The following is a 14,403-nucleotide window of genomic DNA, read 5'->3' as shown; positions in this document are numbered from 1 at the left end:
GATGTTCAAACAGTGGTTCATTGACTTAAATCAAACTGGCAAGAACCACGCTGCATTAATAAAGTAAATCTTAGAATGTAAAAAAAAAAGCGCAATTTTCTAACTTATTTCTATAAAAATGATTCCTTCAGTAATTTGTTTGCTATTTAATTATGTACAATGATAAGAATATATCAGCCTTCTTCCTGTCCTTGCCCAAAACACTTACCTTATTATAGTAACCATATGTAATGGCATTAGGGTCAATACCGGCTTTTTTCATTTCAAAAAGGACTCTCACTGCAAGCACAGGCTGGCCATATTGCCCACATAGCTGCATAAGCACCCGGTAACATACCTGAAAACAGACATTTTTAGTGTTTTATTTTATAAACCGAATTTACACAAAATTCAAAACAAAAAACCCAGGATTCACTTTTTTACCTCATCAGGGGGATCTATCTTTTTGGTATGCATTTTTCGCAGCACGTCATATGCAGTTCTCAGAGCCCTGACTTTTGAATGGCACACTTTCACATACGCAGGAAGGCAGATGAACCATAGGCCATAGCAGTGACGCAGCAAACACCTGGACCACATCTGAGGAATGGAGGAGTACCTCTTAGCTATCTTATGGGCTGACTTTATTTCCTGTAAAGAGGTATTCAGTTAGGATCTTTAATATACATATTTGATTTTTTAGAAATGAATCAGTTGCTCATAAAAGTGAGACCTTGCATGAGTGCTTTGAGATCTTTATGGGCAGAAGAAGTTTAGACACACTGAAATTGAAGCCAGAAGCTGGACTGACAGGCAGGAGAAGCATCACCACACAAGGGGCTCAGTTCTTATCTGAGATAAGCAGAGATGTGTCTTGTAGAATCAGCTCTTGTGGACTTAATAACTGCACACAAAAAAAGCGACTTACTTCTCAAAAGACTTTATACTAAATTACTGAAGCCTTTTGCTTGCATAAACAAATAGACTCTCCCCCATCTCGCTCTCTCTCTCACACACACACACACACACACGGTGAGAATAACTGAGAATGTGATTCAAGGTGATTAGCTGTCCTTATATAAATATATTGTATATTAGGTCTTGGAAATTACTCAGTTGTCAGCACAGGCCTCCAAGTCAACTCAGTTTTCAATTGTTTTTCTTTGTCCATTCAGACAAAATAAATAAAAAAGTAATCCTCTATACAATGATAGTTTCTCTTTCCCTCCCCCTCATTTCTACCTTTATCATTTGTGTAGTGTCATGGAAAGGTACTCTCATGATTCTAATCAAAAGCATCTGATTTATAATCAAATATTAACATACATTTGCGAGACTAATTCATAATACTGACAGATACCAAAGAGGAACTGTCCAATTCCAAATCGTGACAACATTCAAAGTAAAGAAAACAAAAACCAACCAGAAGATCCTAAATCTTGTGCTTCTTTCCAAACAAGTTTCAAACACCCATTATATTTTGTGGATGTTTGCACACTCAAAAGTTAGGTGGATGGGGTATGGCCGGCAGCCATGTCATTTTGCTATGATCTTGTCAGATTTCATGAACTAAGCATAATTAGACTAGGTCTAAATTTGGAAGGAGGTCTCAAAAGACCATTTAGCTGGTTTATCTGGATCCTAGGAAATAGCACTATCAAATTGACACAAGATATTTTTCTGAATCAGCACTGAGCCAAAACACCCAGCATGGTCAAAGAGCACCATACCACAAATGGTGACTTCTTTCAAAGGAAATATAGAACCTAAGTTCTGTCCACTTGTGGTTATTATAGATCCTAGGGTGCTTTCTTGCCAGATTACAACTCAGGTATTATATTCTGCCTACTTACTACCCCCAGGCACTTTCACAGTTGTATACCGCATTCTTTACTTACTATCAAACTACCATGAGGTATTGCCACATACTATTTACGTTGTTAGAACAGCATACTCTGCACCAGAGATCCTTATATTGTGACTTTAATTACTAATACTCCCACAGTAAAGTGCTTTGAAGTACTCAGAGGGAAGATACTGTAGAAGTACAGAATCTTATCACAATGTTTTTTTGTTGGTGGTGGTTTTTTTAAATTTTTTGTTTTGTTTTGTTTTGTGTCCATTAGGTTTCAGTCACCAGGAACAAGAGGGAAGGAAACCCTGTTTTTATACAGTTTCTCGGCAAATTCATGAAAGCCAGCCTGGAATAATTTTAAAACCTCTACATGCTAAATTAGGTGAAAGATCAGAAATGGGTTCCAAAGATGAAAGATTCCTAATACAACCTGAGTTCTTATTAGCAATGATCTTGAATATTCCAGTTTGATTAATTCTCACTTTCTTAATGATTAAGATCAGGAAACATGGGGACAAAACAGTAATTCCTTTTATTTGACAAGACAACCAAGCTTTGTAGAAGAATACTATGAAGACCAGTGAAAGCACAGATACTTTCAGCTTTTTTACACTCTGGATGCATTATGATCTAGCACTCACTGTGATTTTAAGACCAAACCATTGCAGAGGTTTGGTTCTTCAAGATGTCATAGCTTATGATACTGGTGAAAGGCCCAGCAAACTGTTTTTTGTTACCAATAATATCAACTAGATCTCTGTGAAAAGAGACTATCAACCAGCTACAAACTGAAAATTTGGAACACAATGTTATCTTTGGATCCCGTCTATAGGTAGAAGAAAATGGACAGTATTATATAGCAAGGCTAAGAAGGAGGCTGTTCTGTTAAGGCATTTTTAGGACCAAAAAAAAAAGAGGCAAAAGACATGGAAATAAAAAGTCTAGGGGCCTGGCACTGTTTTATATCTCAAGAAACCGCATGTTGTAGCCAGAAGTGGGAAAGAAACATGGATAAATACAGTAGGGTCAGAATTCTACATTTTAAAGGGTAAACTATTTGTACTGCCAAATGTTAATGATTTCAAAAGACATTTCATTACTACATATACAGAATGCAAATATTCATCTGAAATGTAATTCTCAGCACTTGTCCATTAGAGGAGAAAATAAGCTACTTAAAATACTTGTTTAAGTCAGGGGCACGTCAGATCATAAAAATCAAGACATAGTGAACTGAATAGTGATAAGGGAGCTCTGTAGCAGTAATGATTGCAAGTGCTCACTCATTAAACAAAAGTTGATTACATGACCAATCATATACTCAAAAGAAATTTTCATTAATTAAATTAAGCACAATGTGTGCATGCCACTGTACTTCCAATTTAGTGCTCATCAGTAATTTGTAAAGCAAGAAACAAGTGACATTAGGTGATTTATCAATATTGTCAGACTGTAAAACCTACTAGAGAAAATCTGTTTTTAAAAACTTGTATTACAATTTGAAAAGGCCTGGACATTTCTTTTTCAGATGTATCTGAACAAGCCCAGAGAAGAAATGTTGAGTCATCTATAGCAATGGCTGGGGAGGGAAGAAGAAATAAGGTACTTCAATAAAGCTGTGAAAATGGTCACCACCTACTATAAAGAACACAAAGATGACCCCACACCCCAATCCACCCAGGAATTTAAGGATATCATCAAATCCTTCCCCAAAACAACTCCAAGAGAAACTCCACAACCTCATCCCCCACAAACTGACCCCACTCTTCCTGAGCTGGTCCTTGAGACTGCCACCCTCTAAGGAGAAATCCCTACTATCAGGCCTACAAGAAACTAGCTGACAGACATCTAGTTATCTCAGTTATTTATCTTATCACTGGACTGCTCCTTTATGTGGAGGGAAGAGATTTACAGATGGGAGAAAGGGGTGTGTACGATCACTGGAATTGCAATAAGGGGAGGATAAGTAGGGAAGAGAGAAAAAGGGAGGGGAATTTAGTGAGTTTGAACACACACATGTAATTAAAAAATGTGTACCTGTTACTACCCTGATCACTTTGCTTGTAATTCTTTCCCACAACCTCTCATTTATGTTTGTGTATTTGTAGACTGTACACTCTTTGGGAGAGGAACTGGATTTCCAAACACACAGGAAGATAATCTACCCATCTGTCGGTGCTACAGCAATCGAAATAATGAATACTAATAGAATGGAGATTGCCCTAAAAATAGTGTAAAAAGTTTGTTTGGTCATCTGATTTGATGACACAGGTGGCACAAAACAGAAGGCAGAAAAAAAATGTCCCCTTCTTAAATAACTATGGAAGAGGAAGGTGAGAAAGGTCCTTGTGCCCTTAAGTAGAAAAAGAGAATCATTTAGAGATAACTCCAAGTCTAGCAGTCTCTACAGGAAATTATGAGCTACAACTGGTATATATCATGGGGAAAAAAGGAAATATGGGATTCCTATACTAGTGTCATGTCTCCAGGATGGCTGAAATCCTCTTTACTTTTCAGTGTGGGACTCATCCTTTCAAGAATCATGAGGACATGTCATTGAACAGAAAGGTTTCTGGTAGGGCTGTCAAATTATTAAAAAAAATAATCGCAATTAACTGCGAGATTAAAAAAAAAAAAGTACTTAAAATCAGAATGCTCTTTTCTTCCTCTGCTTTGAGAGCTATTATCTGACGACATCCACATCAGAGAAGATTTTCAGCCCTAGGGACCACAGGGTTTGAGGAGGGACACATGGATTTCTCCATCAGAAATATTTTCAAGCGTGCCTCCTAGCTTTTTAAGTTGTCTTTGAGAACAACTTAAGTACCTGACACAAAAGGCATCTGGTGTATCCATCATTAAGAGGCATTACTGCCTTGCAGGTGGGACATATTTTGAATCCTGGAGACTTTTGGTGAACACAGTACTGGACTATCTCTGGGGGAACCATTCTCAAGATCAGGGAATAAATAAAAAAAGGGGAAGGAAAATGGTAAATCTACACTAATTTTATTACTAACTATTGGTGATAAGGCCACACAGTGAGCAAAGAGGTTTGGACACTGCAGAGTTCCTACCTGAAGCCATGGGTGATGAGAAGGACCTGAGAGACTGTTAGCATCACCTCGCCATTTATGCCCTGAGCTGGGAGCACAGGGACGCTCAGAGCTCCCAGTGGACATGGCTGGCCAATAGAATCCAAACTCACACGACAACAGAATATATGTGTACAAGCACTTGAAGAAGAATCATCAATGTTGCCCAAGTTAAGTTTCTTGGGGTACGTCCAGACTACCCGCCGTATCGGCGGGTGGGGATCGATATATCGGGGATCGATATATCGCGTCTCTTTAAGACGTGATATATCGATCCCCGAATGCGCTCCCCGTCGACTCCGAAACTCCACCGGAGTGAGCGGCGGTAGCAGAGTCGACGGGGGGAGCCGTGGTCGTCGATCCTGCGCCGTGAGGACCCAAGGTAAATCCATCTAAGATACTTCGACTTCAGCTACACTATTCACGTAGCTGAAGTTGCGTATCTTAGATCGATCCTTCCCCCCCCCCCCCCAGTGTAGACCAGCCCTTGGTGACAAAAATAATTTTTAGTTGCATCTACAACCATGGTAACCAAGGGTATTGATAACTAAGCTTGGAAGCAGAAGGCCCTTATAAACTTTTAAAACTTCTCTAGTAATTTAAATATTTCAAAGTACCTGTTTTGTTCTCCTGAACATTGGGGATGGGCTGTTGGGACTACTGGCTTTTGAAGACAGTTTATTATTTGGTGTAGTCAGGAACCCCTCAGGTTGGTCAAACAAATCTAGTTTCAGCACAGGAAATCCATTATAGCTAAAAAAGAAAAATATGCCATAATCTAACCTTTATAACACAGTTTCAATCAGAAGTCTAAGAATGTCAGTGGATAAAAGCAGTCATACTTTCCTCAGGTAAGATGAACAAAGGTTTTTACGGAAAGTTCTGGATGACTTGCATAAACACGCAAGCTCTTAACTTGTTTCATCCACTTAACCAATTTTGATTCTTAAGTAACAGTTTTTCTTTATTAGTATTCCAATAAATTAGCACAAGTCAAATGCATTAGTATTGACTGTACTTAGTAGAAGAAACTCATGTGCTGATTTAGTCTCTAATGAACAAAGCAGAACACAGAGGCCCATAAAAATCAATATATGCACTACAAACCCATCTGAAAGATAAAATTAGATTACTAAAAGTCCATTTTAATTGAGCAATGTAACAAACAAATTAATAACATCAGTTTTCACCCAAGGGCCTGATTCTGAGAGATACAGTGTCTCCTGCAAAGAAATAAGCATCCTCAGCTTGTACTGAAATCAATGGGAGCTGATGGACGCTATTTTACAAGAGGTCTTCTGTAAATTGCAGACTCTGACCCTGAATGTTCAGTTTTAAAATTTAGATATCAATATTAACAGACAGTGTGACTAAAATTAAAATACTGAATAAAGTAATTTGATGTCCACACAAATAAGTCATTAAAGCTTCAATTCAGTTGGCACAGCAGGCTTTTCACATGTAAGCTTTTTTACAGAATGAAAAATTGTGGGACTGGAAAAGTTGTATTCTATAGCTATCACAATACAGCTCTATACATTAGCTGTAGAAAGGCAACAGGGCACTTTTTTGTTGTTTGCAAGTATTTTAGGCTGTTCCCTTGAGTACCTGTACTGCAAAGGGTGCTCTTCGCCATTAGGTAGGTGAGGGATCTCAGGTGGTGTTATGAAAACTGTGTGTTCACTCTTGTAGGACTCATCCAGCTCTATAAGCCGTGTTTCACCACTCTTGTCCATATCTACCTGCAGAAATTTAATTACAAGAACAGTGTGTGTCAAAGTTATATTTGGTTACAGGAAATTAACGTAAGTCTATTGCACAGCACAGGCAAACAGTATGAAATGTTAGCATCAAAGGGTTGTATTTGGGAGCTAGGAACTCCTGGCAAGGTGATGATTGAGAGGCACAGTTGTTGGGGGGAGGTTAAATGAGGACTAGCTAGGTCATGTTGATGCGCCTTTTTGCTAAAGCCTTTTTCCAGTCTAAATGTATGTGACAGCCCCCAAACCAGGGAAGGAATGCTGCTAAGAAAACACCTTTTGACACTTGAAGTGCTAAAAATAGTTACAAACAAACCATCCAACACCGACCTGATGGTCACCTTTGAGATAGCCATCTCAGAACATTTATCTGTTTAGTGACAAATTTATTTTTCATTAATATAATAAGCTCATAGCCATTTTGTATCCTCATGGATCCCTTTAGCTGTCCAGAGCAGTTGGTTTTGTGAGGAACACCATCTTTCAGAGGTAAGCCACTCGAAACGTGTGTGCAAACAGAAGAAATTGCTTCAATTTAATTTTCCAATATGAAAATCTACAGCTATTCTTCTATTCCAACTTGATCGCTAACTGGACTAGTAACAGAAACCTGATCCAAATAGTGTAATTTAGTGAGAACAGACAGCTCTGCACAGCAATTTTAGTTCCTTACATAGTAATTAACTTCTGTAATTGATATAAACTAGCAAATCTTTCTGTCTGCTTAGCGTACACATATTTAAAGAGATGCCAGATTTAAGGCATCTGACCTATCCAAAGTAACGGATGTTGCTCAAACTTTCTGCTCCTTGTTAGACAGGAAGAAATGGACTCAGTTGTAACATTCAATTAGGCAAAACAAAAGTCGCTGTTTTCCTCAAGAACCAAAAGGAAGCAGAGGTGGCTTAGCAATATTACTGAAAGCTTTTCTTTCCATTCCTTGAGCCACAGAAACATTCTTACAAGGAAGTGTGGTTGTTCCACTGGAGAGAAGAGAAGAAGAATAAAAAAAAAGAATTTTTACCACATACCAACAGATCTTCTTGGCATTACAGTTTGAATCATTTGTGTGCGTCAGCAGCAGTTGTGCTGGAAACTGTAGAATTTCAGATGGTTCTCAAAACAAGCTACTCAATTACTATTTCTCACCCGGGACACATTTTATTAGCCCAACACCAACATTTAAATTACATGAATGGCTGTGTGGCTGTGAAACGAACTACTGCGATAAGAACAAGAAGGGGACTAGTCATGCCATATACCTTCATCATGTATGTCAAGTATATGGCAGGCTCCCTTGGCTGTAAGACAATGTACTGGATTTTTACCCTCAGTCTTTTCTCCTTCAAAGACAGTGATTGAGCACATACCTAAACTTAGCCTCCTACTGTGTGAGCTTTCAGCTGCTTTTAATAAGCTTATTACACATACCGGATCTGTAGGACGATATATACTTTTCCTTTAAACATGCATTTCTCTATGAATACTGCACAAGAAGGATGGTAAATCTATCCACTTCAAGGAGAGACAAAAGCTTCATTAAGTCACTATGCCTGACTTTCAGGTGCGCTCGGCACCCCCAACTCCCATTACAGTCAATGGGAGCTACAGATGCTCAGCAGCACCTCTGAAATTCATACCGTTTGCAGTCAGGATCCTAATGGCCAAGTGCGTTGTGTTTACACAAAACACACCACAGAACGTTGAAAGGGAAACTGGAAGAAATACACTGGGGATAAAAGCACCAACAACTCATCTGAAATGAGTCTGACTGCACTTTGAAGGCATAACACCAGCAACTAATAAACTGTAACACTTACAAAGTCTTCAATCCTATCACTAGGGCCCTAACAAATTCACGGTCCATTTTGGTCAATTTTACATTCATAGGATTTTTAAAAATTGTAAAATTTCATGATTTCAGGTATTTAAATCTGAAATTTCAGGGTGTTGTTAACTGTAGGGGTCCTGACCCAAAATGGGACTTTAGGGGGGGTGGGCTGTCACAAGGTTATTGTAGGTAGGTCAAAGTATTGCCACTCTTACTTCTGTGCTGCTGCCTTCAGAGCTGGGACCTCAGCCAGCAGCTGCCATTCTCCAGCCACCCAGTTCCAAAGGCAGCAGCACAGAAGTAAGGGTGGTATGGTAGGGTATTGCCACCTTTACTTCCGGGCTGCTGGTGGTAGGGTGCTGCCTTCCGAGCTGGGCGCCTGGCCAGCAGCTGCCGCTCTCTGGCCACCTAACTCAGAAGGCAGCACAGAAGTAAGGGTGGCAATACAGTGACGCCCCCTACAATAACCTTGCAACCCCCTTGATACCCCATTTTGGGTCAGGACCCCCAGTTTGAGAAACACTGGTCTTCCCCATTAAATCTGTATAGTATAGGGTAAAATTATACAGAAGACCAGATTTCACAAGGGGAGACCAGATTTCATGCGTTTTTCACGGCTGTGAATTTGGTAGGGCCCTACCTATCACAGACATAGAAGGGAACTGCACTTTTACTGTGTTTGGATGGCAAGCTCTCTCTTGCAAGAAATGCTGACTGGTCAGATCAACAACCTCTGCTACTGTCTCTTTTGTAAAAATTAGTTACCCTGGCTTTCTGTCCTTGCAACGTTTTTTCTGTTGGTAACGTGATGCACCTCTCCAACATCGATGAACTGACATTAGAGGGAAGTCTGCCTCCTTCCTAGGACATGGAAAATGCTCAATTTTTGCAGCTGCTGTGTTCAACTCAGATACCATGACACCTACTTCACATTCAATGCAATGATCTAAAAATGTGATCTTGCTCTCTTTTGGAAGAGTAAACGTCATCGTCTTCCAGCCCACTTTAAGCATCATCATATCAGAAATTGCAAGGGCACGTTATCTAATCCGGATTCAGAGCTGTACTTGGCTGAAACAAAGTGCAAATGTTTTTCTCCGTTAGCTCCCCTAAAAAAGGAATCTCAAGTTTAAACATGTATCAACAGCAGCTGGTTGCACTATGCTTATACAGATTTTAAATAAATAAAACCTGCACTAAAATTCAGGACGATTCACACTAATTATAATTAATATATTTTAAAAGTACATTTAAAGCCAAAAATGTAGTGCTGGTCAAAAGTGCCAAACTGAAGAGCCTACAGACTGAAGTCTTCTGTTTATGCACACAAGCATACCATGAGCAGCAGCAGTATAGGCTTCCCTAAGCTGCTGCATGCCTGACCTCGAGGGACCTCTCCAAGGGATGAGTAGGCAGTCTATTCTCTGCAAGGAAGCTAATGAGTCAATAGGAATGGAGACTGAACAGGTAATATGTCCCCTAGAAACTGGACTCAGATACTATTCTGATGAATTTACAATTTGGTACGGTTTTTGTCTTCCTATATATTGTGGTCAACACCATAATACCAATAAAACAACTTACTGAGTCACTTCACGCAGGCTGTCAATTACTAGCCTGAGCTAGATTTCAACTGGAGATCACTGAAACAAACAATTTGTCCATGCATCCTGCAAGTCAAAACTCCTTGTACCATCCTAAACATACAACACTAGGAAAATGATACGCTCTGAACCCGGGCTTTTTTTGTGCTAAACTGTCACTGACTACAATGCCTGTTTTTTAAAAGCTTAGCAAAAGGCATTTTTTCTATAGAAAAATACTTTGCTGAACTTAAACTATGAAACCTACAAATTGACACTGTCGATTCCTGGAAGTCTGTACATGTAGATTCAGGTACAGAAAAAGCTGATTACTCCAGCAACATAAAATTAAAATAATTTCACAGTTTCTCTCTTTACTGTGTAACAGATACATATATAATATAGTTTCGAAAGGATCCTTGAAAACATTTAAAATTTGATAAAACAGCTTTTTTTGGTACTTAGAGATGCTCTTAATTATGCATTTTACTGCATGAGACAGATTGAGAGGATTAGCTATTTAATCATGTGAACAGCAATAACATATGGCTCTTTAAAAAGCAGAAATAAACTTTACTTGATCATTTAAAATCTTTAGAAATATTTAAAGAAACCACAGAAACAAGTTTTTATTTTTGGTTTCAGCAATAAAGTATGTTAAACTCAGTAATTTATATGGATTGAAGTATTTCTGAATTGTTTCAGGAAAAATGAGATCTTGTGAAACAATTTAGCAATGTCTAAGGCCCTACTTGAATTGTGAGATAATAGTCAAAAATTGCAGCTGAGTTGCAGACAAGCCAAGGAAAATTCCGGAAAAATAATAATGGACCTTATTATTTGTGATAATAAAGTTCATTATTACTTTTCTGTGAATTTCTGCTGTTGGCTGCCTGGGGCTGAGAGTGGGGTCTTCTGCGGTTGGCTGCGTGGGACTCCCACTGTCAACCCTGCACATATTGGGGCTCCCATTGTCAAAAGTGCAGTGGAAGCCTAATATAGTGGAATTCATAATTGCCACAATATTGCAAGTTAAGTAGCAATGTCCTTTTATTATACAAAATAGATAATCCATAAAGAACTGCTTCTGTGTAGGGGAAATTGAGATGAATAAGAGACTATGCCTTGACTTGAGATGCTCCCATGGTGGGGGTTTGGAACAGGGCCATCATACTGGTTCCAGTTGTACATACCATAAAATTGGTTATCTTAAAGATGAACAAGATGGTGGTAGGCAACCTCATCATTCAGTTGTGTTCAAAGACAACCACACAGGTACCTTTGTACTGTTCCAGCCATGGACAGATGGACAATATAAATATCTGGTTATCGGATGGGAAGGAGGAGAATAACCCAGCTAACTGTTGATTTTCCTATAGTATAGTTCTTGCATTTTTAATTTTAGTAAGCCTTATATCATAAACCCAAAACCAATATCAGGGGTACAGGGGCCCAGGAATACAGTGTAAAAGGTCCTTACTATTGCTCTGAAGTTGAAGAAATCCCTTTGTGAGGATCTAGTCATCCTATTGAGAAAGGTCTGGCTGGGGGAAATTACTCCATGGAGATCAGCAAATCCTAGGTGTGTAATACAATTTTTCTGTGCCTCAGTTTCCCTATCTTTAGAAGTAGCTGCCCACTTTTGTAAAGTTCATGGAGATTCTTGGACAAAAAGCGCAATGCAAGGATTATAAAGCACTGTGTAAGACTTTTATTCTCACAACCTCCTGATGAGACAGTAAGTATTATCCTAATTTTAGAGATTGGAAACAGACGTACTGTAGACAGGTTGCCCACAGAATGAAGCAGAGAAAGAACTAGGACAGGAATAAATGAGTTCCAGGCTCCCAGCCTTATACTCAAACACACTGATTTTTATTTTATTTTCTAAAAGTAGAACCTCTTGCTTTGTCTTAAGACCTGCATAGACTATTTGCTGATTGTATAGTGGCAGCATCAACGTAAGAGTTCCTCCTTCAGAGTATTGTTTGAACTCCCAGAACAAAGAATAATTTTAGCTAAGACACTGATTTATATGCACACTGAAACCATTCAATAAAATAAAATGAAATGTAACAGAGTGAACTTGGCATTTGTATAATCATCTCATTTTGAATAAAAGCCCTAATTAACATTAGACACACAATTAGTCCGCACTGCAATGAGATCTGAATGCTGCTCAGCAGCGTTAGTCACTAGAGTACATTCTTGTCTGTCTGCAATTTTCCTTTCTTAAAAAGTTTAACATGGGTCACATGCTTCACTAGGAAGCCGTTAAAGATTTTTGCTGTTAAATTGTGAAGATATCTTGAATGTTTAACATAAATGTTTAATTAAATCAATCCCTGGTCTACAAACATGTACAATTATGCTTTCTTTTATTAATTTGTTTTTGAAAACTGACCTAAGGCTGGAAAAGCAGAATTATGCAAAATTACAACACTTTATAAAATACCAATCAAATTTTTCCGCACAATAAGTCAGAGCTGTTCTCAGATTTTTTCTTTCAAAGTACGGATTCTTCAGTCAGACTTTACTGTGCTTTGCCCCCTAACAAGTAACTATTCTAATAATCTTCAACATTAATTCCCATGGAACAAACAGCAGGTGACCTACTTTACAGGAAATCCTAGACAACAGCATGCATTGCTTATACATCAATGTCCCAGAACAGAATGTTCCAGGTACCTAGCAAGACAACAAGCAGGTCTTATATTTCCGACAATATTAACAGGAACTTTTTGTTACAGTACACTATGGCCAAATAATATTAAAAATTGTGGGTTGCAATTTAATCCTTCCTAAACAGATACACACTCTTCTAGCATAATGCAGAAAATAAGAGGTCGACTGTTCAGTCAGGATCAAGCCAATTTTGCCCACCCACTTTAGCACATGGAACTAACTTCATCAGTAAAAGCGCGTACATAAGTGTTTTGCCTGTACCAAAGCCATAACATGGCAATTGAGTGCATGTGTACTATTTTGGGAACTGTCAACCGTATGCACTAAAACAGAGATTGGGCTTAATGTCTAGGTGGTACTTAGGCTAAACAAATTTACTTCTGCAAATGACGCAGTAAACTTGAACCTACTTTGACATGGGAAGTTCAGCATTCTGGCTGTAAAACGACCTGCCACTATGAGCCAAATCCAGCAAAGCATTCAGACCTTCTCCAAAAAGCTAACCTTAGGGCTTGTCTACATGGGGAACTCAGAAAAATGACTCTAAATTAACTAAAAGTGTGAATTTAAAGTGGATTGATTAAACCACATTAAATATCTAATTCTGAATAAGAGTGTCCACATAAAGTAGCCCTTAATTCAGTTTAGTTTAATTCACTTTGGAAACAAATTAAGATAAACTGAATTAAGGCTACTTTAATTCTGAATAAGAATTTTCACGTAGGGGCTTAATGTGGTTTAACTAATCCACTTTAAATTAATAATTTGAGTTGATTTGGATTAAAATAGAAATTAGAAAAGCAAAGGAAACAGCACGTATTTCACGAACAAGTAGGATAATGGTTACAGAAGTTATACAAAAGTTATCTTTTAAAAACTAGCAATTGTTATGAAATGTCTCTATTATGGTCAATAGCTACTGGTCAATAACCTGCTGAAAGACACCACTCACAATCCTGGAGAACTCCCACATGCCCTTGACAGAATTATCTTTTCTCTTCTGTGTGTGTTAGAGATATGGGAACAGCCTGGCAATAAGAAACTACAGCAGCAGAGAGCATTCCATTAAATGCAGCATGAAGCCATGATGCTAAATTAATGCTACCCACAAAAGTGTCATAAGAAAACTTGATAAAGATTTTTCAAAATATATAATAATGTATTGTGCTAGCTGAAGAATTCCATTCAAGATATCCAAGACATTTGATAGTAAGCCTATTAAGAAATATCCACAGGTAAAAGTAGAATATTAATAAAAGAATTAGATATAAAACAGCTACAACAGGAAGGAGGCCTATGATTTATGGGAACCATATATAATTGTTATTGCCTAGGAGTATAAAGAATAAAGATACAGATAAATGTTCTCATTATACATCAGAGGGTCTGTACTAAAACAACTTTTTAAAATTAATAAATTAGAAAAACTGCAAGTGCTGAGGTAGAATTGATTAAAAGAAATCAACCCAATGTTAGCAAAGATCAAGTGGATCTTAGGTTTACTGTATAAAAATAAAAAGTAACTAATTGATACTATTCAGTTCCAAACAATTATATAAAATATCATACATCCTATGAAAACTAAACTACTATTTAAGGAATGTGGTACTGTGCT

At 38.1% G+C, this 14,403-nt stretch overlaps 1 protein-coding gene across 1 annotated transcript in view; it reads right to left on the bottom strand.

Annotated features, from left to right (window-relative positions):
• DENND4A (DENN domain containing 4A) overlaps window positions 1–14,403 on the bottom strand; it is an 84,107-nt gene that overhangs the window by 20,468 nt on the left and 49,236 nt on the right. The window contains exons 14-17 of the mRNA XM_065559023.1: window positions 6,538–6,671; window positions 5,547–5,682; window positions 424–630; window positions 209–337 (exon numbers count right to left, since the gene is read on the bottom strand). Of these exons, the coding sequence (XP_065415095.1) occupies window positions 209–337; window positions 424–630; window positions 5,547–5,682; window positions 6,538–6,671 (606 nt within the window). The remainder of the gene's footprint in view (window positions 1–208; window positions 338–423; window positions 631–5,546; window positions 5,683–6,537; window positions 6,672–14,403) is intronic.

Source organism: Chrysemys picta, chromosome 10 (genome assembly GCF_011386835.1).
Source record: "Chrysemys picta bellii isolate R12L10 chromosome 10, ASM1138683v2, whole genome shotgun sequence".
NCBI classification, from domain to species: Eukaryota; Metazoa; Chordata; order Testudines; family Emydidae; genus Chrysemys; species Chrysemys picta.
The sequence above is the reverse complement of the archived record's forward strand: the minus strand, read 5'-3'. Positions and strand labels throughout refer to the sequence as shown.